Genomic DNA, 27,732 nt, shown 5'->3' on the forward strand with positions numbered 1-27,732 from the left:
TAGCTGCAGGCATGCAGTATAAAGAACAGATGTGATGCTCGAGGGGAGGCGAGAATGACAGAGGATGAAAGATCTGAGCTGTGTTTTTGTGTATATTGCCATGTCTGTGCACATTTTAAGTCTGAGAGTACAGTATTTGCCTATATGTATCTGATTTATGGGAACAATTGGTGTGTGTGCAAGGCATAGATTGATTATGATTGTGTGTTTGTGTGTGTGTGTTTGTGGGTGGGTGGGTGGATGCGTGTGTGTGTGTGTGTGTGTGTATACATACATTTTGTATTTTGTATTTTGTATTTGTAAGGAGCAGCTATCAATCACATTAATTCCTAATACAAGGTATCTTCTTTGGACACACACACACACACACACACACACACACACACACACACACACACACACACAATATATATATATATATATATATATATATATATATATATATATATATATATATATATATATATATATATACAATTTTGTTGCAAAAAAATTGCAATTTCAAGGCAGAAAAATAAAGAATCTCACAATAAAATCTCGAAATATATATTTCACTAATTGGTTCAAATATGATTCACATGATCAGGTTAATGTATGTTAGATGAACAGGAACATCACTGTTTAATTTGAGTTTAAACTGTTTAACTGTTAAAATGTCTATTTACTCAAAACTTTCCCCTTAATGTAAAAAGAATCTGGACCCACAAACATCACACAAAAATACTGTAGCCTATAAGCCAACATTTGACAATTCACTAACATGCATTGTGTATTATTATTTGTAGTAGTAGTTTTTTGTATATGTTTTCTGTATTTGTCATTTGCTCAATGCTGTTTAACTTGTTTTATCTTTTAGAATAATTTTTCTTCTTTTTAAAATTAAAATGTTTAAAATAAAACTTAAGAAGCATTTATTTATTTGATGAATTATCTGTTGGTGAGTGCCCCTTCTTTCTTTATGCGCCCACATGTAGAATTACAATTATAGTCTGAAACAGAATGATCGCCCTCTAGTGAAACAAAGAGAGAGCATAAACTTTCCAGGTCAAACGCGGTTTCCTCGCATTATCCCAGGGCAAACGACCAAATTCGCTTTTACTCCTAAATTATAGCTGCAGTAGTTAATGATAGGTTTGCTGCGGTCTCCTCCCCCGTCCATGCCTCTGTCGAATGGCAGTCATCAGCGCTTCAGTATTTGCATTGACTGACGTCTGGTTACTAAAGGGGCGGAGTCCGGAGCGATGACACGTCAGAAGGCAACAGTCACGTCTCTCTTTATAGGTGTGAAGAGAGAGCGACGCAGTTCCTCAGCCTCGTTCTCCTAAAAGCATCTCCTCGTTGTGCTGAGGAGCGGACAGTCCACTATTTACTGCCGACGACAGAAAGCATGAGAATTTCAATGTTAGTTTCTCTCATCAGGCCGACCGGGCCGATTATTGTGGGCATCTCTCTGGGATTCACTCTGAGCCTTCTGAGCGTCACCTGGGTGGATGAGTCCTGCGACTCTGACTGGATGGGACCCGCCGAAGAGATGCTCATAGGGCAGCCTGGGAGCTCGAAAGGGGCCCGTAAACCTAGTTCGATATCCACTGGCACAACTGACAACGGAAATGTCGAAGAGGATTTTGAGCCCAGAATAGTGCCTTATAACAAGCCTGCTCAGGAAGGTCCTCCCAAAAAGGTTTTCAGGTAGGTGTAGCTCCACCAGTGATGCTATACAGTGCCCAGCCTGAATGGAGCCTGTTCGGTCTATTTAGAGCATGCATGCATGAAAGGTAGTAATTAAAAAATTAAAAAAGGAAACAAGAACTTATGATTAAGACAGAAACACTTTTAAAATAAAACAGCATCCAGAGCACTTTTTTTTTTTCTCTTTGTAGCTGTAGAGCTTTTCTGCAAGAAGTTTGCTGCTAAACTAAAGATGCCTGTGCACATTTGTGAATGGGGAACTGGACTAGAACTCTGTTTATTTATAGAGTAAAGGCTCCTGATCTTGCCCCTTGGCCTCTGGAAGCGGATGCGGCCTAATTATGTCATCAGGTCACATAAAGTGTGCTGTCAGTCAAGGATCAGCAGTTCAGTAATCTGAACTACTATGACAGCTTCAACAACTCAACAGTGTTCTTAAAGACACATAAACATAACATTCATGATGTCAACACATTGTAGAATTAAAAAAAAAAAATGTATAAGTTTATTATAGTTTGTGCTAAAATGACAAATATTGTTTGGCCACTGTTAAAAATATTTTTTGGTAAATAGTGTAAGAAGCTTCAATAATATTTATTTATTTTATTTTATTTAAAGTGGTTGCTAATAAAGTTACCACAGTCTTATTTTAGTAACTTCGAGAGTAACATTTTAAGGGATTGTCAAAAGTGATGTGTGAAGCCCAAGTATGGTAACCCTATACACGGAATTTGTCCTCTGCATTTAATCCATCCAAGTTAGTGCACACACATTCGGAGTAGTGAACACACACACTGCAAACAGAGGACACACACCCGGAGCAGTGGGCAGCTATTTTGCTGTGGCACCCAGGGAGCAATTGGGGGTTAAGATGCCTTTGCTGAATTGCACATTTGTCATTTCATGCCATCGAACCCGCAACCTTCGGGTTACCAGTCTGAGTCTCTAACCATTAGGCCACAACTTCCCCCCTTTTCCAGGTAATATTTAGTATTATACACAGTATAAAGTGTTTGAGCATGAAAATGTCAGATAGGATGGTATCTGCATCCAACCATCCTTTTTCCAAACTGCTTGTCCTATGTAGGATCGTGGAAATGCTGGAGTCTTTCCCAGCATCTCGGACCATAGGCAAGGAAACACCCTGGATGGATGGCCTGTCCATCACAGGGACATGGTATCTGCTGTTTGAGAAGTCAGAAAAAATACATTTTGTGTGGAAAACATCTTTATTTCTCATATGTCTCATAACTGAACGTGACATGCTTGTTCAAATGTGTGGAAAGAAGGAGGTTTGAGAGCATAGAGAATTTTCTTTTAATAACTTTGGCCTAAATTTTCCTCACAAAAAGCTATGCATCATATAGTTTCAGAATTTGGATTGTCTTTTTTTTTTTTTTGCTTTTAACTGTCCTTATATACGCAAAGAGTTGCATGAATATCATTCACAAAATTATTTTGTGTTTCATGGGAAAAAATGACAGCAGACAAGTTTAGATTGTCACCGGGGAGAGTAAATAATGACCCAACTGCTGCCTATTTTGGACTTCTGTGTGTGGTATGTTATAAATGGTTGGGTTGGTTTATTTGACCAACCCAGCTGTGCTTGTGAGTTCCTAATGTAACTGCTGTGATTCAAATTTCTTAACTCTTCATGTTAGTAATTCATCCTTCATCTTTTTCTTTTTAGATCCAAGTATGCCAGCACAGAGCTTGGAATTCGTGAACGTCTCTTTGTTTCAGTATTTACCTCCAAAACCACCATAAACACGTTAGCCGTGGCCATCAACCGGACCCTCAACCACCACCTGGATGGCCGGCTCATCTTCTTTACAGGCACTCGCAGTCGTAAACTCCCTAATGGAATGTTTGTGGTCGTCCACGGTGACGAGCGTCCAGTCCCAAACATGTACCAGTCTGTCCGATATCTTCTAGAACATCGCATTGCTGAGTATGATTGGTTCTACCTTGTCCAGGATGATACCTATACCCAGCCCGAAAGGCTGAAGACTTTAGTAAGCCACCTCAGCATTGACCTTCAGCTTTACATGGGCCACCCAGGAGAGTTCATTGGAGGTGAAACCCAGGGAAGGTACTGTCACAGTGGACCAGGATTTCTACTATCCCGTGCACTACTTCTGAAGCTCCAGCCTTTCTTGGAGCAATGCAGGACTGACATCATAAGCGTCAGACCTGATGAGTGGCTCGGTCGCTGTATCATTGATTATGTAGGCATGAACTGTGTTGATGAATATGAGGTAAGAGTTAATTGGGACTCAAATATGCTTTATGACATCTATAAGCATTGAAATGAAAAGTCTGTCATTGTTTACTCACCCTCATGTCTTTCCAAGCTCGAATTGGCTTGCTTTCTTCTGCGGAACACAAAGGCAGATTTTTAAAGAATATTTCAGTTGTTTTTATCCATTTTGTGAAAGACCAGATTGAAGTTTCATTCCTCAGAAGAAAGAAAGCCAAACAAGGTTGTAACAATCAGTGTTATTTTTGTATCAGATTAAGATACTATTATAATTTAAATTCATATTTTGAATTAATTTATATTTTCCTTTACATTTTAATAATTTTGTTGTGTTTTTGTCATTTTTATTAGTTAAAAAACATGTATATATAGCTTTTATTATTTTTTATTTAAGTTTTAGTTATTTCAGTACATCAAGTTAAACTAAATTAAATTGAAGAATGTTGCCCTGGGAACTAGCTAAAAAAAAAAAAAAAGTTGTTTTGTTTTTTATTTTATTTTAGTTCAGTTAGTTTATTTTATTTCAAGTAACAAAATGTTGTTTTTTTTATGGTTTTAGTTTAAGTTAACTATAATAACCCTGGTGACCACATGAGGGTGAGTAAATGATGACAGAATTTAATGTTTTGGATGAACCATGCCTTTAAATCTAGCGTGAGAACAAAAAATGGTATCCAGAGCAAAACAATCAAAATTGCATTCTCTTTTCATTGTTTATATTCCAGCAACTTTTCCATTTCATTAGCTTTGTTTCTATTTTGTTGCAATGCAATCTCATGACAGCATCTGCTTTTCCCCTGTAATCACAAAGGCAGTTACTTTTCTCACATCATGAGATTCCAATTAATCACAAGCTAAAATAGTATCTATCCCAGGGCAAATGTGGCTGAGACAGCCGAAATGAGCTGAAGGAAGGGAAGAGGCGGGGGGATTGGGGGGCTCAGAGCCTGAACTATGTACAGATCATCCTGGCAAACTCTAAAAACAGGCCTGTGTTGATAAAGTAGACTTTTCATGTAGCTGGTTTTCCTTAGTTGGCAATGTTTATGCTGGTCACAAATGACTACATTTTCCACCTAGGGTCTCTAGTTTCGACAGGAAACCACATTACCCAAGGGCCCATGCTTTATTGAGAGGGTGCGCTGTTATATATTGAGAGGCTCAATGCACCAGGGAGGCCAAATATTCAGTAGTTCACAGTATTTTTCAAATTCTGAGGCAGGTACATTGATATACTCAAACAAGCTCACAGTCATGTGAAAATGCTCGGCATATGTTCAAAAAATGTATTTCACGTAATTAGCACCGAAGGCAGTATAGAACAGTATATATATATATATATATATATTATATATATATATATTTATGGTCAAATGTCATGGGCCCTATTTTAACGATCTAAGCACATGGTTTAAAGCGCACGACGCAAGTTAACTTAGGGTGTGTCCGAATCCACTTTTGCTAGTTTAACGGCGGGAAAAATGTTCGGTGTGCCTGGCGCATGGTCTAAAAGGGTTGTGTCTTTTCTCTTAATGAGTAATGGGTGTGTTTTGGGTGTAACGTGCAATAAACCAGTCTCATCTCCCATTCCCTTTAAAATCCAGTTGCGCTAGCGCCATGGCGGATTTGCTATTTACATGGCGGAAATTTGTAAGCAGAAAGACTGAACGCGTCACCAGAGCGCAAACGGATCTGCTAGTGCGCGAGGTTAAAGCACGCGAGCAGACCATCTATGGGACAAGCCGGATTCCACCATATCTTTATGTACACAATATTAATCTTTTACATTGTAATCCTTTTATTTGTAATATTTGGCATATTTGTGTGCTGCTGCACTGTGTGTGTAATAAGCAGAGTGTACGCGCGCTGTGACCCGCCTATAGGCGCATATTACTAACGCGCCCTTTAAATAACTAAAATAAATATTGCGCCATTGACTTTAGAACAGATTTCAGTTGGTCATTGGTGCAGTCTATTTCAGTTGCCTCCAAATAACAATGCCCCTGAACACACCTCGTTTTCAGACCAGCACTCCCATGGGCGCATAAATTGGATTTGCTATTTAAACAACGTGGCGTAGGACGTGAAAATGATTACTGCGTCGGGCTGAAACTAGCAAAAAAACACTATATGGCAATGATAGGGCCCCATAAGTGTGATAAGCAATGGTTTGTGAGTTGGTGTGTTAAATGGGATTGGACATGGGTGCTGGGTGCTGGCTGCTGGCTCCTCAGTGGATTATGCCCATTTCAATGATTTGGCATAGAGTTGAAGGAAGACCTTCACACTCTTAATAGCCTGATCTGATTAGATTCAGGTTTCTGCATGACTTAAACTAACGGTCAAAAGTTTGGTGTCTGGACATTTTTTGTTTTTGTTCTTTAAAGGAGTCATAACCTAGTATTACCTTGGATACCCACGCTCTATTATAGTCTTTCAGGCCCTTCTAAAAAAGAAAAGTGGAAAAAAAATAAACACAGAGCTCCTCTGACCCTTATTTCTGAAGGCATTATTGTCTCGCGAGATCTGATGCGATATTTTGGCTGTCATGGACGGTCATTTTAATAATGCAAATGAGGGGCGCGTTGATTGGTGGCAGGAAGGAGGGGGGTTGACACCGAAGGTAACTTCAGCATATCATTCCAAAATGACATCATGGCGCAAGTTGTGAATGAACCCGACCTGGCCGCGACCTACGGAATTCAACCGTATATGCACGAGCCAGACTCTGAACCTGAGCTGGAAAGGAAGATGTAGAGTCGTTGGAAGGACGTCTACATCAAGATGTCTCTGAATGGTAAAGACAATCAATTTGACTGAGACATACATTATACCTTTTATTTAATGTAGATTACATTAACGGAGATGTAGTCTACTTTTTTTTTATCAGCTTACAGTGGTTATTGAGATCAACGTTTGCTATCATGTGGTGTTTTTGCCTTGTTTCACGTTGTGGTTTTTTAGACATTCAAATTTGTGAAAGATTCCGGCGTAAAATGATTAGCACAGACACCTAACGTTAAGCCAGTGGGAAGGGTTGTAGGAACCGCGTCATTAAAAATGAATTTAATCCACTGGTCCCTGACAGCTTGGTCCGTTCTTGGGAGAGAAAACACATTTAAGTTACATGTTGATTCTGGCAGTCAACAACAGAGCAACTCACGTGTGAATATGAGGGGGAGAGGGGCAGGGCGGGCTTCCTGCAGCATAGGTCTGCGGTGTCCATATATGGTATATCCTGCCCCGTCTTGACGTCAAGTCGGGGCAGAAATTAAAATCTCGTATTTGAGTGCGCGTGCACGTGGGCTGGTTTACGAACCCAGGGGTAAACAAACGCTTCACTTTTAAATATCGGCTTCCCGGCCAGTGTATAATCGTTAGGCAATCATAACATACATTGATTCTCGTGGAAAAGTGAAAATTACAGGTCATGACTCCTTTAAGAAATAATGCTTTTATTTAGCAAAGATGCATTAAATTAAATCAAAAGTGACAGTGAAGATTAAAAAGTATTGTTTTTATAAATCAAATGCACTTATATTTTAAATAAATGCTGTTCTTTTGAACTGTCGATTTATAACAAAAATCCTGAAGAAAAAAACTGCATTACAAAGTTGCAATACTACTGTTTTTAACATTGATAGTAAAAAATGTTTCTTGAGCACCAAAGTAATCATATTAAGATGAATCCTGAAGGATTGTGTGACAGCAAGACTGGAGTAAAAATCAGCTTTGCAATCACAGGCAAAAATTGCGTTTTAAAATATATTAAAGTAGAAAACAGCTACTTTAAATTGTAATAATATCTAATGATATTTTCTGTTTTTACTGCTTTTTGCAGCTTTGGTCAGAGTAACCCAATGTCTCTTGCAAAATACATCTATAACCGAGACAGGGTGTATGTTACAGGGACACAAAAATATGACCATACTTTAATTCTACTGCAAAAACAGTCATAAATGATTAAATGAGGTTTGTTTCATTGACAAGCAGTAAGGGTATCTATCAGGATGTGCTACCAAGGTTAGGGGTTAGTATTTGTTTCAACAGGCAATCAGAACGGTTTGCACTTTACTGGTTTAGGGGAAAAAATAGATGCTGGAAGCAGATAAAGCTAAATTATTATCACTGTAGAACTGTATGAATGAACATTAATATCAAAGAAACAAATCGTAATTTCTGTTGCTGGAAATAGCAGAAATAATGATTTCTCCTGTGATCCACAGAGAAACAAACTCACTGGCTTTCATTAGGTGAGCTATCAGTCTCATGCAGGGGCAACATATCTTTAAACTAGGTTTAGGACAGTCTAGTTAAGTTTGGACCTTTTGAACAATGACATAAAAGCAGTGACCTGACCATAAAGCATCAGTAATTCACACAGACCCGAACATGCTGTTTGGATCCAGCATAAAATAAGTGAGTGTCCAGACACCAGGATTACTTGAATGGAATGATGTACTTCTTCCTGTTCTCGGCAGGCCAGCTGCAGACCTGCTGAGATTTGTGCAGTTAATTAGCATGGTTACAACAAGACATAAAACAGCTTTACTGCAAATTGCAAGGGTCTGCTGACTAGAGCTGACCAGAATTAACCTAGAGGTGCCGTCTATGCAACTATGACCACATTCTTGTTATTGTGCCAAATGTTGAAGCCTAAAAAAACCCACAATACATGTCATTTATATTTACAGTATACAATATATTATTCTGATCTAATTTCAATCTTGCTTTACCTTAGGGGCTGAATTATAATTATTTTACTATGGAAAACCATAAGGACCTTCCCAGAGTGGGGAATGATGGATTCCAGAATGCTCTCACTGTTCATCCAGTGACCAGTGCAGAGCTTATGTATCGTCTGCACAAACATTTCACAGAAATAGAACTGCAGAGGACCTATGAGGAGATTGAAAAACTGCAGGTTAGATTGTGCTGAATTCTTTACAACTTAACAAATGCATGCATATATATATGTGTGTGTGTTTTATTTAGCTCTTTATTTTGTATACTTTATTCATGCATGACATTGCTTTAATATTGCTTACAAAAGGCAATCAAATCCAGCATCAGTACTTTTTTTTGTTAATTCATCATTTTTTTGAAAGCATGCATGCTACATTATACCTTTACCTTGTCACTGCATGGGGCAGTACCCTCAAAGGTACACCTTTCTAATGAATCTACCCCTAAATAAGTGGTTCTCATCTTTTTTGCCCTAAAGCAACGTTTCTCAACTACCAGAATGTTTTAGATGTCTCCCTGTTCAACAAACTAAAAAGGTAATAAGTTTAATCAGGTGTCAATTAGTGAAGCATCAAAACATTCTGATATGGGGGTTCGCCAGGAGTGGAGTTGATAAACACTGCCGTAAAGGGTGCATATAGGTACCCTAATGCTGAGTTCAGACTACATATCTATCAGCTCGATTTTGTTTTGACATAGGGTGTCATGGTGATTCATAAACGACAATGGTATCGGGACACAAGAATCGACCGTTTTATCTCGTAAAGTGTATCATAGTAGACGATAACCGAAACACTTCGTCACATTAGAAAGACTTGCATGTTTAATTTTTTTCTGTCCTCTACAATGGGTTCTGTCACATTTGTGATGTTGACCAATAGGAGCACAGAAGCTCTTCCGTACACAGCTTTCAAACATGGCGAAACGAAAGAGAGACAATGGTATTGGTGCTGCTAGGTAAAATTATGCAATGGAGGAAGGTTTGTGGAGCTATGGAAACTATACTCCTACCTTTATGATGTTTCCTCAAAGGACTACCACAACAGAGTGAAAAAAGATAAATGCTGGTGAACTATAGTGGTGAGTACTGGAATTAGCATTAAGCTAACATGCCGCTTCGGTAGCCATTATTTGTTTACGCTCTTGTTTCCGGAAGTCAGTCGCTAGTTCCACCTTCTCGATGGCAACACGTAACATCTAGTAAAAAATGTCAGACAAAAATATTGTGCAGTCTGAACGCAGCATAAGGTACTATCCTTGCTGAAAAATCCAGAATTGCTCGTCACCAGCATAAGGTATGTTTTGCATGCTGGGATGGGATGCTGGTTGCTGGTTTGCTGGTTTGCTGATCCCCATAATGGGAAGCTGGAGTGCTGCACCAACTACACCAGCTCAATTTTGCTTGAGAACAGCATGATAATGCTGGTCCTCCAGCTAGACCTGCACTATACCAGCTCTAACCAGCATAAACCTACCTGGACCAACATGGAATTCATGCTGGTTTATGCTGTATTTTTCAGCAGGGATACTATACCTTACAATATTAATATGTAGGCCTACCCTTAAGGTGCTAATGTGAACCCTTCAAGATGAAAGTGACAAGCTGTTTTACCCCCTAAAGATACAGTGTATTGTATTTTGATTGTATTCTTTTTAAGTGTAATGGCTTTTTCAACTTTTCATGCACCTTACTTTTCACCCTCAGTCTGAGATTAAGAATGTCAGTGAAGTAGCAGCGGATGGAAACAAGAGTGCTCTATGGCCCATTGGCATCACACCTCCCTTTGAACCCAAAAGCCGCTTTGAGGTACTGCGTTGGGACTACTTTACCGAAGATAGCCTTTTCTCCTGTGTGGACGGTGCCCCTAAATGCCAGCTCAATGGCGCTGATCGCGATGACGTGACTGACGTTATCAGGGTTGCTGTTGAAGAGCTCAATAAAAAATACAACCCTTTTGTACAGTTGAGCTCTCCACGGCTGGTGAACGGTTACAGGCGCTTGGACCAGACACGAGGGATGGAGTACACCTTGGACCTGCAGGTCCAGGCCACGACTGAGTCTGGTCACCAAAAATCTATTGCACGCCGTGTACACCTTGTGAGACCCCTCAGCCAGGTAGAGATTATCCCCATGCCTTATGTCACCGAGGCTACACGAGTTCACGTCCTCCTGCCCCTCACTAGTTATGAGTCCCAAGTAGCACTGCACTTCTTAGATCACATTTCATTCAATTTGTTTGAGACTGGTGAGAATGCAGTTCTTAATTTCCTGTTCACTTACGAACCCGCTGAGGCCCAAAAAGTGAGTACAAATGATGTCTTTTCAGAGGTCAAGGCTAAGATCACCGCAGTTGAGCGCAGATATCCCAGCGTCAAGGTGTCTTGGATCAGCATAAAGACAGAAAATCCTGGTGTCCTGCGGATCCTGGACATTGTTTCTAGGAAGCACCCGGTAGAAACACTCTTCCTCCTGGTCACAGCTGACACTGTACTCAACTCCGAGTTCCTGAATCGCTGCCGCATGAACACCATCAGTGGCTGGCAGGCTTTCTTTCCCATCCATTTCCAAGACTTTGACCCCAGTGTGGCTTATCCAGACCAGGTTCCCCCTGCCTCACACGACCTGGTCCGGGAAGCGGGCCACTTTGACCGCAACACCTTCGAGGAGGTGTGTTTCTACAACTCTGACTACATGTCCTCACGCACACGGATGTCCAGGGATTTGCAGGAGAGTGAAGATCTGCTGGAGAGCCTGGATCTTTATGACATGTTTGTGCAGTACTCGGGACTGCACGTGTTCCGTGCCGTCGAGCCTGCTTTGCGCCAGGCTTTCCGCAACCAAACCTGCGATCCTCGGCTAAGTGAGGACGTGTTCCACCGCTGTCTCCAGAGCTCTCTGGAGGGCCAGGGGTCACGTTCCCAGCTCGCCATGCTAATATTTGAACAAGAGCAGGGAAACAGCACCTGAGGAGCTTCCAAAGAAGCAACAGTGGGGTAACTGTAGACTGGCTAACCGCTAGCAACACTCCTCCTTCTCCTAACATCTGTCTCCAGTAAAAGCTGTTTGATTATCTTACTGAATTCAAAGAGAAGTGTTCTGAAAGGAATATTTTAAGACATTTAACAAGAAATATTTAGAGACATCTTTCTGTGAGTACTTGACTCGCAACTGTTAATGCACTACAAAAAAATTATACTGTTCTTTCACTGTGCTTTTCTGAACAATTTTACAATTTTGTATTGCAGCACGTCACATGTTGCTGCCTGGTTAGGATGGATTGTTTTTAATGTTGTATTCCTCATTTGTAAATGTTATTTACCTTACAGACTGGTGTAGTTTAACCCAATGTATACTTTAGTTTTGACACAAATGCTAGCATATGCGTACCGCCAAACTCATAGGCTGCGTCCGAAATCACATACTCTCTGAGTAGGTACTTATTTTGAGTAGTTACTTTGCGACCGCTAAAAAAAGTATGTTTTATATAGTATGTGTGTAGTACGATTGTAATCTGAAGGTAGTACATTCGCCAAGTTGCCACTGTCATGTGACCTACCAGCATCAATTGCGTCACTTCACTGCCATTCACAAATCCTCTCCCATGGCCTCATGGGATAGTAAAGCATTTATTGTGTCATCTGGGTCATCTGTGTACTTTTTGCCTACTCTTTTATGAGTACTGTGAATTCGAACATACTACTCTTGTCACGTACTGTTTTTTGTCTACTATATAGTAGGGAAGCATGAGATTTCGGATGCAGTTATAGCCTTTCAAAGTACACTTCACCTGTTTCCTTGTGCACCTTGTGGACAAACTAATTACGGCAACAAAATTCAAGGCACAAGTATGCAGAGTATGCACAGTTAAAAAATATGGCTGTGTACTGTACGCACAGTGTATGCATGCTATTCTAATGATGAAATTTGTCACATGCATTGTGCTTACAGCACGATTTTTGTCCCACAGCAGATTCTAAAGTTTTCATTGGTCATGTCAATCACAGTGCTGATTGCCTACATAAAGCCGCGGTCACTAGACCTGTGCATTGCATTTTTGTTTGGACACTGTAGTAGTTTTAATATAATTCGCATGCATATATGGAAGTCTATGGAACAAAAAGTGTAGTGTGACCACTCCTTAACGCTGAAACAAATACTAACCCCTAAACATAACCTCAGTATAGCGTTGGTAGCACATCCAGATAAATAGCTTTTTTTTTTTTTTACTGTTTGCTGTGATAGGATTGGATGATATTCTGACCTCCCGACTGAATCCATGAAGGTTGAATTTTTCTTTACAATTGACCACGTGACTGAGTTGACCAATGAAATCAGCTTAACTGGTTTAGGAAAAAAAAAATCATGCATATGCATAAACTAGCATACATGTAAAAAACGAAGTATACGGTTTTTGACGGTAGTGACGGAGCTGGGAAAGAGAATGTGAATAGAATTTTTTCAGTGATTATAGTGTATTTTTTTATTGTGACTGCAGCTGAGGGAAGAGAGGATGAAGAATATTCACAACAAAATTGGACAGTTCTGAAAGGGCGAATGTATAACAATGTATTTTGTATTATTCCAGATTTCTGAATCCGCCCATGCTAGAAATGCATTCCAGTATTCCACCCACACTTCCTTTTCCCGTTAGCTTTGGCTGTCTGGGGCAACCTAACTATATTGTCCATGTAAAAATCTGTGCCTTTAAATCTGTTCCTTCACAGTGGAATGCTTCTCAACTATGCAACCAACCAACAAATGAACACAAAAACACTTTTTTTGTTTTGTTTTGCACATGAACCTAATATTTAAGTATATTTATAATGTCAGAATTATGTTTTGGTGGTTTGTTTGTTTGTTTGTTTTCCTTTCCATATTTCCTCTATCAAAAAGATGTTTGTGAGCAGAGTACCAGGCTCTGTGGAACTGCCATGTTATAATGAGATTATAGAGTTAATTCATCACACTGCAGATATTTACTGTGTGCGTTGTGCTGCTGCTAACAGAAATGGTTTCAGATGAAGAGCCTAAGAGGCTCTAATTCTATTTGTAGAAAGTGTGTCAATATAAATAAGGGTAAATTGTCATTATTATTGTGTAATCACAACCCATTTGCTCACAACAAATCATCATATCCATGTGAAATTCTCTTAAAAACAACTTTTATTCACCAAATATTTCCACAGTAATTTGCAGAATTGCATTATTCCATATAACATCTCTACCCTTGAATGTCCCCCATTATGGAGCCACCAGACTTGAGCGGGTGTTACTAAGTTCATACAAAGTGGTGTTGATGAAACATGATAGGTGTTGGTGTTTTAGTATTAAGCCCACTAGGTGGCAGTAAAAGCAGTTTTTTTTCTCTCCTTGAAATGCTGTCCTCATGTACAAGGTTAATCTGTGGAAATGCAGAATTACGCATATTTAATCAGAAGGCTCTGGCTTGTGACCAGTCTCCAATACATTATTCAAGACATAAAAATATAAGAAATAAAATAAAGAAGAGCTTATGGTGGTTTTAAGGTTATACTCTGACATTTCTGTTTTAGCTGCAGTGAGTATTATTGTGTTTTAGTCCTTTCCACACCTTTTTAGACCGGATGGAAATGATGGATATTCAGCTAAATGTTACTACAATTTTAAATGTGTATATTGTATTTGAATGTGCTTGTATTTGAATACAAAATAAAAACTCTATCACCTATTTTCATACAAAGGATATTATTTAATAGTCTTTACAGTTATGTATTTATTTATTTATTTTACTAGAGATGATCTCAACAAACAGTGTGTTCTAGTGGTGTTTTCCATGTTTCAAACCTAGCACAGTGGAAAAGTTACATAAGACTGAAAAAGAGCATAACACCTACTCACAGAAAAATGAGTGGTATATTTTAGCTTTTCTCCTACTGAGAAGTCTCATTATGTTATTAAGAAACGTGAAAAGGTGAAATGGCACAAGCACTGTACATTACCGCAAGAAGAACCTCGCAGAAATCTTTTTCTGCACTTAGCAAAAGGTGCTTGTTTGCTTTAACTCTCTGTTTCCCTTATAACTTTCAGTAAGTTCCTGTTTGTCCAGTCAAATAGGATATTTATGTGTGAATGCAATATTTTCACAATCTTTCTTCTTTTAGGCCCATGATAGGTCCATCCAGAAGGGGAAAAAAAACACAAATCAACAAAAGCACATGTGGTTTCTTCATCTGATATTGCCTTGAAAGAGTGTGAGCTGGTTTGAGCCGATTTCATATGATGAGGTCCTGGATTAGGCTTTGGCTGTAGCTTTTATAAGTAAAAAAAAAAAAAAAAAAAAAAAAAACGAAATGTATAATTCAGTGCAGGGTCCATTCAGGATCCCAATTTTAGGTTCAGTGATATGAAAAAATAAATAGCGAGAAGAAGAGGCGTCCCTTAAAAAGCAAAGTCCTGCTGTACGCCCGGTTGTGCGTTGTGATGATTTGGTAACATTGAAGTTGGATGTGCACTGTGCGGTTGAGCCACGTCATTAGCTGCCTGTTGACAAACATATCGCATGATGCAGATCTTCAGATATTAGGTGCAAAGTTTAGAAGCTATTTCAAAAATCTCTCTGACTCACCTTGACTTTGACTTCTTCAAATCTGACTGTAGCTATAGTTCCGGCAGCCAGCTGAGCTTGCAGGTTCTGTTCTCGCAGGTTCTTTGTTCTCTTGATCTGCTCTTGAATTAAGTTCTGTTGGTTCTGTTGTTTCTGACTCTTCTTTGGTTTCAGGAGTTGCTTGATTTTGTGTTTGGCCACCTATAGAGATAAAGATTAAAAGCAGACTGAAAGGACAAGAGATGTTTGTGTGTTTATGTGAATGTCAGGGGACTGCCCTATCCTCTCACAATGAAGTGAAGATACATACCTCATAGATATAGTCAAGTATTTCCAGGATAGTAAGAATACTGGCTCCAATGAAGAGCCCCATTTGTCCACCAATGTCTCCTGGAAATGAAAATCAAACAGCAATGACATAAATTAGAGATTGAATTGTTTTGTTTTGTTTTCCTTTCCGCTAGGACCCATTTCTCAATACTTAGGTCACATTTTCAAAACTCTTAATACTGTTCTCCTTACCAATTTTCAGCTTGGCACAGCAGTCAATTTTGCATCCAAAATGCACTAATAATACCGAAACACTTCAATCATGTCTCAAGTCACGCTTCTATAACACAAGCAGAGGTAATCACCCAACAAATGCAGTTTCTTACTCATAAAACAATGACCAAAAAATAAAATAAAATAAAAACTGTACAAAACCAGAATGACACCTCTCTACTGTTTAAAATTCACTGCAGTTTACATGGTTAATGTTTACATTGCAGTAGACAATTATACCTTCGTTGTCTCCTTTTGTATAGATGGTAATGAAATTGATAATTGTTTTGATTTATTTAATATTTTTTAGATTAGGAATATATTTCAATACGGTATTACTGCAGAAATTGTCTTATTCAGTTTTGTATAGGTTTTGAAAGTATGTCAACATACAAATTGGCCTGTACGTACATTTTGGTTGTGGAATCTAAGAGAAAAATATAATTCATGCAATTTGAAAGATGTAGTCATCGAAGGTCATTCTGTGCCAAAGCAATGGAAAATTATAGTTTTGTAGTTTTGAGAATTTCAGTTGTGATCTGAGAAATGAACCAAAGCGACTGAGAAAAAAAGTAACACTTTTTGAAAAGCCAGACTATTATGATCATAATAGTTATAGGACAAATTGTTGTAGTGTGTGCGGGATTGCAAACATACCTAACAGACCAGCAATGTCGTATGCTTTCTTCTGTTCTATTGTCTCATAGTTAAGGGCCTCAAAGAAAATATCCAAGATGAGAAAGTTGTCTCTGCACAATAATAAAAAAAAATTATAAAAAAATAAAAGTTTAATAAAAATGTTTAATTCCCTGCAGGGAAACAGAATGGAAACTAGCCCATTATGATTTGTATTATGGAAAGAAAAGGATTAGCCACAAAAATGGTTAAAAAAAATAATAATTAGTGGAAACCACAGAATGTCATTTTACAGCAGTCTATTAAATAGTTTTTTCTATTATTAAGCCAGTGAATGGAGGACCACAATTACATTTTTCATCCCCTTATATAACTGACAGAAATGAGCCTGAAGTTTGGACAATAGAAATCCTGCTATAGTTATTAGAAAAGGCTGATATAATTTGTGGAAGAAGTTTTTCAAAAATGCTGAGCAGGTATCCTTGCAGAAGCATATTTGGTTTTCTATGCAAAAAATGCTGGGTATGTTTCCTCTTTGGTCTGTCTGAGGCCGGTTTAAACTACAATGCTGAAATATGTTCAGCAGCAGAATAAAAACTACCCCTGAGATTGTGTGTGTGTGTGTGTGTGTGGACATTTATGCATTGGACTTACCTAATGTATTCCTCTGATTTCCGGTATTTGCGAGAAAGGTAGCGAGCGGAGCCCCTGCTGGGGATTTTAACCATAGAGAGCTCTTTTCCATACCGAGTCAAATTACAGGGTGTCTCACAGGGACATGAGTCACCCGTGCTCTTCTGGAGTAAAGCTGGAGAAGTGTACAGGAAATATTGATGAATACTTGGTATGGACAAGTGGGCTACTGTAATGAATGGTGCAGTAGTCATCATCAATAATCGAGCTCTCTGTGTCATTCAATAGTTTAAAATGCATTAGGGTGTTTTTAAATCCTCTATTAAGTGAAATCATTAGAGTTGTCAATGATCACCGTTTAGAACTTGTCAATGAGCATGATTACATGCACACCAATAAGCAGTTTATTGAAAAAAAAAAAAAATCCAGTTTACATGCAGACCAATGACTCCGCAACACAAGACAACTGCATTTACAAGACTAAAAAATTAAATAAAAAATCTGGTTATTTCCCAGTGGTGACATCAAAACAGAAGCATCCGTGTATTCCTGTCACGAACTGCTCCGAGACACGAACTGATTGAGAATCAGTATTTTGAAATGGTAATCCAAAAACGTAATCCAGATAACAGGCAATAGGTCATAAACACAAAGTAAGGCAGGGGACACAGGCAAAAAGGGGAATCCAAGAAACGGGCAAAGATCAAAAACCAAGAAAACGGGAAGAACAGAGAGAATGCTAGGAATTGCAGTAGAGACACTAAATAAGACTTTGCAGGAAACGAATGTGAAAAACAGGTTTATATGGGGTGAGCTAAACGAGATAATGACATACAGGTGAATGTGAACATGGCTGATTAGTCTGGGCAAAGGATTATGGGAAATGTAGTTTGTGGATGTGTGGTGATTGTCTGGGTTGGAGTGCCCTCTGATGGTTATCCTGGGCACTCTCACTGGTGATCGTTACAATTCGACTCAGAGTAGTCTATTATGCGAGTTGTGATGCTAAGTAAAACATTAAAAAAACCATAGTATTCTGAAATGTCAGCGGGAAACTTGTACAGACTCATATTCTCCTCTCAGAATTTCAGTTTCTATGAATATACCACTTCTCCTTTGGAGATGAGATCACATTTTTATAACTTCTTGGTCAAGAAAGAGTCGGAGTAAATTATATATTTGCTCTTTCCATATAGCGAAACACTCGCTCTGGTTGCATGCCCTTAAATCTGCAGTATGCAAGTTAGGGTGTTTTCTTGCCAGGTGACATCAGGGTAATGGGTGTCGATCAGTTTATTCTTAAGATGGGTTTGACCTTAATTGTGGTCATGTAAACCGCTTTTCTTTATCGGCCTTGTCGGTTTATTTAGCATAATCATTGAAAGAAAGTGCATGTAAATGCATTCATTAATCACTCAGTCTCATGTCGCTTCAAGCCTGTAATGCATAAGATATATTGAAAAAATGTCTCTGTCTTATTATCTTTTTATTTTTTTTTGTCCATACAATGAAAATCAATGGGGTCCAGTGTCATTTTGGACCTCAACGACTTTCATAGTTTGGGAAAAACAGTTCTTCAAAATATCTTCTGCAAACGAAAGAAAATGATACAGGTTTGAAGGAACATGAGGGAAAAAACTTAGGAAATGAGGGAATAAAAAAGAAAGCAAATTAATTGAGTTTATCAAACAGCATCAGTATTTGTATGTGTCTGGGGTGACCTTACCTAACGCCTTGTCAACACACTTGAATTTACTCGGTGTGCAGATAACAGCATCACCTGTAGAGAAATATTTGATGAGTACAATTTTAACCAACTACAGTATGAAAGCTTGTTTCCACCAAGGAATTAAAAAAATTCAAACATTGCGACCTTTTATTTCACAGGGAGTTTGATTGACAGGCGATCTGACCAATCATAATCCGCCATCCGCCATTTATGTCCGACAAATCAGTCAGGAGAAGCGTTGGAGGATTTGAACCTGAAAAACGGAGTATACTGACGTCTTTCCGCGGTTAAAACAACATTCCTTCTTATGTTCATTATGTTTATTTGATGCTATGAATTAACTAGAAGGAAGAGATGATTGGTTCACGAGAAGCTTTAACTGAGGCGCCACAGCGATCTGTCACGAGATATAAAAGAGCCACAAAACGGTATTTATTGTTTAAATCTCTTTAAAAAATGACCAAATTTGAAAGTTGAGACTTAGTTTCATATCAAAAGTAACCCAAAAGTAACCTGGTCTGTCCTGTCTGTCAGCGCGTTGTCAGAGTTATCTCTGCTCCGCGATCACGCGCGATGTATTTTTCACTGTGTGATAATCAGGGGGCCAAAGCTTCCCCGGGCGCGATATTGTTTTTCACAGGATGGTAGGGGAAGACTCATGAATATTCATTAGGGAAGTCATCCCTGATTGGTCTGATGACCTACCCCTAACCCCACCCCTAAACCTACCCGCCACTGGGGGTCTGATGACCTACCCCTAACCCCGCCCTAAACCTACCCGTCACTGGGGTTAAGACCAATCAGGGATGACTTCCCTAATGAATATTCATGAGTCTTCCCCTACCATCCTGTGAAAAAAAATATCGCTCCCCGGGCGCCGCAATTGATTAGCAGACCCCCACCTGCTGTTAGCATTCCATTGACTCCCATTCATTTTATCGTCACTTTGACAGCGAATAACTTTACATCTGAGGCGTTTAAAGACATTTGTCCATTATTTATTTCTAAAGAAACACGAAAATGTATAAAAGGCTCCATTACCTTGTATCTTATGGCCCCGTAGATGCAGTTTTTGTAAAAAAATAGGCTAACGATTGCGTCATAACCACGCGACTCTCTGTCGCACAGTAGAGAGATTACCGTATGGATAGGAGGAGAAGCTCGCGGGCAATCGGGGGGACGTGGAGGCAAAATGACAAAATAATTAATCAGAATACTTAGCAAAAGTTTCTCCTACTCCTAGCTCATGGACACCTCCTACTCACACTCTCCGTCTCTGCAAGTTTCGGAAGGGAGTGATTCAGATTTCTCTTGGCACAGCTACTACTAGAAGACAGACTCACGTCACATCTACGTCGTCAAGCCCAGTTTGAGTCTGCGCAGTACGCTCGGCCATCAGGAAGTGAGAGCTTCTAATTGTCTTCAATTGACGTCTAACAGATGTCGCTGTGTCCATTTCTTTTACTGTCTATGGTGATAATACTTAATATGTTAACAATGGAGCGGTTCATAGAGTTATATTTTGAACTTGGACTAAAATATAAAGTAATACGATCAGTGCTTACCTCAAGGTGTTCAGTAAAGTTGACAATATATTCACAGATTCGAACTTCCCGGATCAATAACTCGTGAGCTAAACGTTGTTCTAACACAAATGACGCCTATTTCCAATCATAGTAACAAAGACAACAAGCTACAACCTAATTTTCCTCAAAACGAGCCTCGTAATATATCGATTTCTATGAGCAGGCGGCTGAGAGACAAGTCGAAAGGGAAATTTCCTGACATGCAATTCTGAGAAAAAAAAGTCCTAATTGTAGCTAAGATATAAACTCGCAATTGCACGTTATAAAGTCAGAGTCATGAGATACAAACTCGCAATTTTGAGAAAAAGAATTGTGAGATAAAAAGTCAAAATTACCTTTTATATTTGTAATCCTCACTTTTTTTCTCAGAATTGTGAGATAAACGTGAGTTATAAAGTCCGAATTGTGTCGCAATAACCTTTTTTATTTTTTATTCAGTGGTAGAAACAAGCTTCCATAACCAAAATATCAGTAAGAGGCCTTGTTTATTATTTACAGATGTCTGCTTTATAAATGGTTAGAACGCTCATTTCCAAGAAAGCGACCGTCTCAACAGTGAAACCAGGAATGTTGGGATGCAGCTGCCAATCTGTCGGCAGCATTAAGAAGAATTATACAGATGAACTGTGTGGTGGCGTGATAAGTACCAACACGCCACATTTGTTCTTACTGATACAGACAGATTTTATGACAACTCTCCCACTTACATACAACACGCACCTGGCATATGCACCATCCTGCAGTTGCACTCTCTCTGCACCTGCGTGCTCTCACAGTGCAGTCTGCAAGCACTGACGCTGTAGGTGTCGTATCCTGGGATCACAGGCTCAGATGAAGCCCGGCAGTTTCCCCACGGCTGTGGCAGGTACGTTAGCTAGAAAAATAGCAGACATTTCGAGAAAAGGTCTCTCTCTCTGCTTCTTTGTCAGCTTGAGTGCACCCTATAGCTGTGAAATACTTGACACATGCAGTCTCAATAGAAAACATCCCAGTCAGCCTTGAAATCTTTGCGACTTTGTAAATTAGCTCCTAATTAAAAAATGTCTGGAATTCAAGAGTTTAGAACAGCCTGGTTTTGAATTCAGACCTATTAAAACATTTTTTTTTTTTGTGACAAGCAACAGGAGTGTGGCTTTTTTACTCCAGTTAAACTTACCCTCTGTTCCTGACAGGAAACAAATGTCTGGAATCCTGGAGAGACCCCAAAGCCCAGCTGGTGGATGTAAGGGGGTTCGTTCTGACTATGAATCTGAACCCGAATACCTGCCTCCAGCGTCGTCTCATCTGAAGATTGACAGATTGTATGGGTAAAAAATTACATTTGACAGACACTGTATTTATTTGTTCTTTTGAAGGTCAATTTATGCAAATCCGCTCTGTTTTGGGGTCCTGTTCACCCTGTTGGGGTTTATTTTGCGATAATGACCAGGCATTATCCCACTTATTGCATGACTACTCACCAAATAATCGTAATTATTTTACCTCTAATTTTAAACACTACCGTTCAAAAGTTTGGGGTCAGTAAAAAAAAAATGTAAAGAAATTATTCAGCAAGCATTAAACGACGCATTAAGCCTTAAATGCATACCTCGGGTCTTTAGTGTCCTGGGATGTCATTAACTACCCTCCTCCTCATACATTTTTTAAAGATAGAAATCAACCTTCCTAGTATTTCAATTCATTACGAACAATATAACAAGAAAAAAATTATTAAATGATAAAATAATGCCTGTTTCCCATTCATTTATTTAGCTAACGACCCGAGGTGTATAACAGTGTAAGTATTTTTATAAAAAATTTTGCACAACAATAATTGAATCTTTGATGACTGAATAGGTGCAATTCACCTTTATTCCTCAAGGTGGCAAGGTCTGATACACAAAGATGAAGTGATGTTTCACTCCGCAGGCAGAAAACAAATGAATAGGAAGTATCATCAGCAAAACTTGAAATGGCTCAGAGTGATTTACTGAAGAGCAAGTACTGAACGCAATCAAATATTAGTGTTACTGTCACTTGATGGTGGATCTGGTGAAGAAGCTGTCAGCGATCAAAATATTGATTTTGAAGATGTTGAAAATGATAGTTTTGAGAATATGTTTGAGATCGCGAATATGAGCCTGGTGCTGAATGTACTGGGAAATGAGCTCTGATGAGGACAGGGTTGATGGTATAAATCCAAGCTCCAAAATGTAACAAAATGTGCTTTATTTTATTCTTCTGTAATTGTTACTCTAATATCAGGAGAGTTTTATATTATCGCGATCGGTAGAGATCCATCCGTGTTAGGTACAGATAAGGGTCGCTAAAGACCCAAATTTGTAATAATGATTGGCTAAATATTCATGGATTTAAGGGTTAAATTGATCAAAAGTGCCAGTAAAGGAATTTATTATGTTACAAAAAAATTGCTGTTCTTATGAACTTTCTATTCATTAAAGAATAATGAAACATCTGTTTTCAACTGTGGGTAAATGGCTGCAGTAATGGCTGCTGAAAATTCAGCATTGTCGTCACAGGAATAAATTACATTTTAAGATTAAAATAGAAAACAGTAAATTGTAATAATATTTCACAATATTACTGTATTTTTGATCAAACAAATGTAGCCTTCTTGAGCAAAAGAAACAAATCTTACCAACCCCAAACTGTATGAAGAAGAATAATGCATCATACAAAACAATCTCCTTTGCAACAATATTACAGTAGCATAAATACTAAAGTCATTCAAGGTCATTTACACTACAATCTATAACTGAGACGCAAAATAGCAGCAGCTGCATTAATCACTCACTGGTTTCTCTCCAGATGGGCAGATACTCATCCTGTTGAATATCCAGCATCAGCTCCAGGCCGTTTCCAGTGCCACCTTGCCTCACCCGCTTGGGTGACGTCTTGTTTCCATTAAACGTGTAACATTTCCCATACCGTGTATAAACCTGTAGATCACAAAACACAAACATGTATTAAACATGTTTGCACTACTGAAATTTCATTTCAACACTTGCACTCCTCAGCCTAGCCCTCTTTACACCCACCAAGATCTTCATTCGAAAGTGCTACTAAAATCTTCTTCAGATTTCCTAACCATACCAACACCTAATGATGGATCCATTATCGAAGCAGCTGCATCAACTGTTGCATTTTTCTCTTGTTTTGACTCTCTGTCTTGTTTCCACCAAGCCTGGTCCACATTTCCATCATAATGGCTAACAGAGGCTACAGTATGTCTACATTAATTCTGATACATTTGAAAACAGCATTTTTCATTTCAAAGCCCTCTCCAGCCACACTTGCGTTTCCAAGTGTTTTCCAAAAGTTTCTCTTTCACACTGAAATGTCGGAAAAACGCTAAAATCAACTTACTGCGAATGTGTAAAGTAATAAAAGCTCACTGAGAAGAGACCAGCTATTATTTTGGTACAATCATTTTATTAGCAAAATATTTTACCACTTACTGGGGAGTCAAGCTTGCACTCAATCACTATTCTATATATGGTCTAAAACGCAATTTCCCTCATGTTTTGCTGCAGGGCAGCAATTGCAAGTAAATTTTCTGTCATCTTTGCAGGAATTTAATATGAAGGTTTTACAAAGTTACGTTAGCAACACTGTGAAAGTGAATAGCACTCAGCAGGCACACGGTATAAACATAGATATCTGTCAGTGCAATATAGAATAGAATAGAATAGAATAGAATCGGGTATTTATATAGCGCTTTCATATGTACTACTGTACACCCAAAGCGCTTTACAATCATATCAGGGGATCTCTCCTCAACCACCACCAGTGTGCAGCATCCACTTGGATGATGCGACGGCAGCCACAGTACAATGGCGTCAGTGCGCTCACCACACACCAGGTATTGGTGGAGAGAGAGTGATAGAGCCAATTCAATGTAAGGGGATTATTAGGAGGCCATGATTGGTAAGGGCCAATGTGTGGAATGTGGCCAGGACACCGGGGTTACACCCCTACTCTTTACGAGAAATGCCATGGGATTTTTAATGACCACAGAGAGTCAGGACCTCTGTTTTACGTCTCATCCGAAGGACGGTCATATGTGTCATATGACCAAACATGCGTCACCTCTGTTTTCACAGTCCACACTACAATGCGAAAACTTCAAATTCATTCACTTGGGAGTGCGTCTTCAAAACATTCCATTTTCGCTGGACAAAAACGGCATCTCAATGTGAACGGAAGGCCTAATATATAGAAAAGGATGCGATTTCAAATGAAACCGGATAACCAGCAGGGCTCAGATAGCACATAAGGGAACTTCAGATTACTGCGCCTCATATTCTGAACTTGAAGAAGAGCTATGAAGCAAAGCTTGATGCTGCTGCCCCAAGGAAACTCTCCAGCACCTTTTACTCAACCCTCCACCTACGCTTTCCTCTCTCTCTCTTGATGACAAAAATAAATTGTGAACTTCCAAGTACTCCCACAATACAACGCTGCTAGACTTCCTTCACTGGCTCCCTATAACTGCTAGAATCAAGTTCAAAACAAGGCAGTACACAACCTAGCATAAAGGCAGTCAAAGGTCAAGCTCCTTCGTTTATCCAATCCATGCAGACCTGCACTCAACTTTTATCTTGTATTTTTTTTCTTTATATTTGTATAGGAAGCACAGATAGCATTCCAACAGATAGCATTTTCCAACAGATAGCATTCCAAATTCCATGTGTTGATAACAATGGTCTTGTACGAGATGTAAAAGCAATATTGTTAGTTGCCCTGGAAAACAACATCTGCTAAATGCTTTGAATGTAAATGTAAGAGAACACCTTTCCTTTTTCAAAAGACCACTTTAGTCTCTTGAAATGGCTTTAACGTTGTACAAAATTGTCACTCAAGCACAGATTTTCAGATAAACAAACACGTAAGACATCAATTATCTTATATCTGCCTAGTATTGCAGCAATTTTGCTATGCTGGTTAATGTTTTTTTTTTATTATTATTATTTTTATTCAGTGCATGAAACCTCTCCCTTAGAGAAAATAAATCAGAAAAACAAATCAGAAGCCTTCCCACAAATCATCCTGATAACAGACATGGAGGTGGAAAGGTCTGATATGACCAGAGACTATTTACAGAACAGATGTTGTGGATAGAGGAGACACTATTATGGACGCAAATATTGTGTAGAGAACATGACTAACAGACCAGTAAGACCAAATGCAGTACAAATGTGAACCCCTTAGATAGATAGACAGCTAGATAGATAACACAGAATAAAAAAATTAAAAAATTCAACCTTCGTTCTGACCCTCCTTCTTAAATGATCAGTTTTTAAGGGACGGCTCCCTTAAGGCTTGTCAGTAAACGGCCACTGTTATAATTGGCTAACATCTTTGTATAGGAAACAGTATCAACTCCCACTCTATATTGCATGTGAGTTAGTGTTTTGAAAACTTGATCCGTATAAAACCATAATTTACAGACAAAGCATTATTAAATCATTTACTTGCAGTTTGTGATTAGGTTAACATTTTGTTAAACACAGAAAGAGAGAGGATAGCATTTATGAGTTTTTTTTTGTAGTAGTAGCCTACAGTTGGGATGTTCACACAGAACGCGTTTTCCATTCCACTGTGTTACTTTTCCATTGGTCAGTTCTATTGCAACATTCTAAAAATGCTGTGCTCAAGTTAAAAGAAGTACAACTTTTAAAAAATGTGTTTGTATACCTTGCGCTTTTTTTGCTCCACTGACCTGCGTCTCGCAGTTTTAACGGCCAAAATGCATTCTGTGAACCGGCCCTCTGCGATTATAATGAGACCTATTGGCATTTGCTTTTGACACAACGTGATGCTCACATACATCAGGCAAATGTCAGCCATTAAAGGGATAGTTCACTTTGAAATACATTTTTGGTATGTTTTAGCTTACCTCAAGGGCATCCAAGATGTAGGTGTCTTTTTTTCCGCAGTAGTTTCAATTTTGATATTTTTAGGTCAAGTCTTGTCTGTCAGTCATATAATGCAGGTCTACCATAGACCTAGTATTTATATTGTTTTTACCACTTATACACAGCCATGTCCAAGTGATCTGATCTGACGTGTACGCAGACTGGTGCATAGATATATACACACTAGATGTCGCCTTGTCTACGGCAGTTCATTGGAACGAATGTCTTTAAGGCGACATCTAGTGTATATATCTATGCACCAGTCTGCGCACACGTCAGATCAGATCACTTGGACATGGCTGTGTATAAGTGGTAAAAACGATATAAATACTGTTCGTTTTCTCACACAAACCGCTCGTTTCGTGTCTTAGGCCATCAATGTGTACTTACAATGGGGAATTGTCTCAAAGAGCATGCACAGAGTCCAAATTAAACAGTGACCATAGACCTGCATTATATGACTGACAGACAAGAACGGTTTGACCTAAAAATATCAAAATTGAAACTACTGCGGAAAAAAAGACACCTACATCTTGGATGCCCTTGAGGTAAGCTAAAACATACCAAAAATTAATTTCAAAGTGAACTATCCCTTTAAGCGACTGAATGCCAGTGGACTATGGTGTGATCTTACTATTTAAGACATGCTTTTTTGGGCCGGTAAATAATGGCGCAAACACCAGTACATTGACGAGCGCAAACCTTAGTAAATCACCTTGCATGATTAATTTAAATACTCTCCTCCCATAAAATTTGCTCCTGAAAGGGAAACCCCTACAAATGCAAATGCAATAAGGTCAGCCACAAAAATTGTGTCCACGTTCAAGTTCTGTTAGTAAATCTGGCCCTTGTTGTTATACCATTTAAGATATTAAGACTTTTTATGACCTTAAATGTGTCACAGATGACATTTAAAGACTTATTAAGGACACCATTGAAAAAAAGTGCCCAGGAGCCAAGATGGAATCCAGGTCACATACCTCTGAGGGCCCCTGCGATTGGCTGGGCAACTGCCTTTAAGATGAATGGGAATGTTAATGTAAAGCTTTCTTCAGGCATTACAAACTTCCTTGGTCAGTACATGTGAAATGTGTACAAAAAAGTATTTATACTTTTGCTCTCTGTACATAGCTAATAGTCTCTTGTGGGTGACCCGTGTTTGTGTATGTCAATGACCTGTGTGTATGAGTAACATATGTTTGTGTGTGACCTGCATGTGTCTAGGCAGATAATTATGTCCATCTGTTGTAATCCAGAGTAAGACAGTGGGGATTAAAGCAGGAAGACAGAATATTGACCCAGCTAAGAAAAATCGTCTCGGTTAAGTATGTAACCCTAGTTCCCTGAAGAGGGAACGAGACGCTGCGGGAATGCCTCTGGGACATGATTTACATTTATGCATTTGGCA

General features: G+C 38.9%; 2 protein-coding genes across 3 annotated transcripts in view; one reads left to right on the plus strand and one right to left on the minus strand.

The window, feature by feature from the left end:
• Window positions 1-1,267: 1,267 nt before the first annotated feature.
• On the plus strand, window positions 1,268-14,859 carry chpfb (chondroitin polymerizing factor b). The gene is made up of 4 exons (XM_082136803.1): window positions 1,268-1,689; window positions 3,380-3,947; window positions 8,691-8,873; window positions 10,401-14,859. Exons 1-4 carry the CDS (start codon window positions 1,388-1,390, stop codon window positions 11,661-11,663), a joined length of 2,316 nt encoding a protein of 771 aa, XP_081992929.1. The 5' UTR covers window positions 1,268-1,387; the 3' UTR covers window positions 11,664-14,859.
• Window positions 14,860-14,998: 139 nt separating this feature from the next.
• Window positions 14,999-27,732, minus strand: part of asic4b (acid-sensing (proton-gated) ion channel family member 4b) — a 36,893-nt gene continuing 24,159 nt past the window's right edge. The window contains exons 2-11 of one of the 2 annotated variants that reach the window (XM_082136878.1): window positions 23,201-23,345; window positions 21,563-21,690; window positions 21,127-21,280; window positions 18,818-18,871; window positions 17,113-17,266; window positions 16,480-16,571; window positions 15,802-15,846; window positions 15,590-15,669; window positions 15,301-15,480; window positions 14,999-15,215 (exon numbers count right to left, since the gene is read on the minus strand). In XM_082136878.1, the coding sequence (XP_081993004.1) occupies window positions 15,114-15,215; window positions 15,301-15,480; window positions 15,590-15,669; window positions 15,802-15,846; window positions 16,480-16,571; window positions 17,113-17,266; window positions 18,818-18,871; window positions 21,127-21,280; window positions 21,563-21,690; window positions 23,201-23,345 (1,134 nt within the window). In that variant the 3' untranslated portion in view covers window positions 14,999-15,113. The remainder of the gene's footprint in view (window positions 15,216-15,300; window positions 15,481-15,589; window positions 15,670-15,801; window positions 15,847-16,479; window positions 16,572-17,112; window positions 17,267-18,817; window positions 18,872-21,126; window positions 21,281-21,562; window positions 21,691-23,200; window positions 23,346-27,732) is intronic. The other variant, XM_082136879.1, reaches the window with a different exon arrangement.

This window comes from Leuciscus leuciscus (assembly GCF_965113295.1).
Source record: "Leuciscus leuciscus genome assembly, chromosome: 14".
Classification (NCBI taxonomy): domain Eukaryota; kingdom Metazoa; phylum Chordata; class Actinopteri; order Cypriniformes; family Leuciscidae; genus Leuciscus; species Leuciscus leuciscus.

Excerpts from the sequence above, each read along its gene's own strand:
- chpfb (XM_082136803.1), top strand. The coding sequence starts at position 1,388 with ATGAGAATTTCAATGTTAGTTTCTCTCATCAGGCCGACCGGGCCGATT. Across the intron at positions 1,690-3,379 it reads CCTCCCAAAAAGGTTTTCAG|ATCCAAGTATGCCAGCACAG; the intron begins GTAGGTGTAGCT and ends TTTTCTTTTTAG. Across the intron at positions 3,948-8,690 it reads ACTGTGTTGATGAATATGAG|GGGCTGAATTATAATTATTT; the intron begins GTAAGAGTTAAT and ends GCTTTACCTTAG.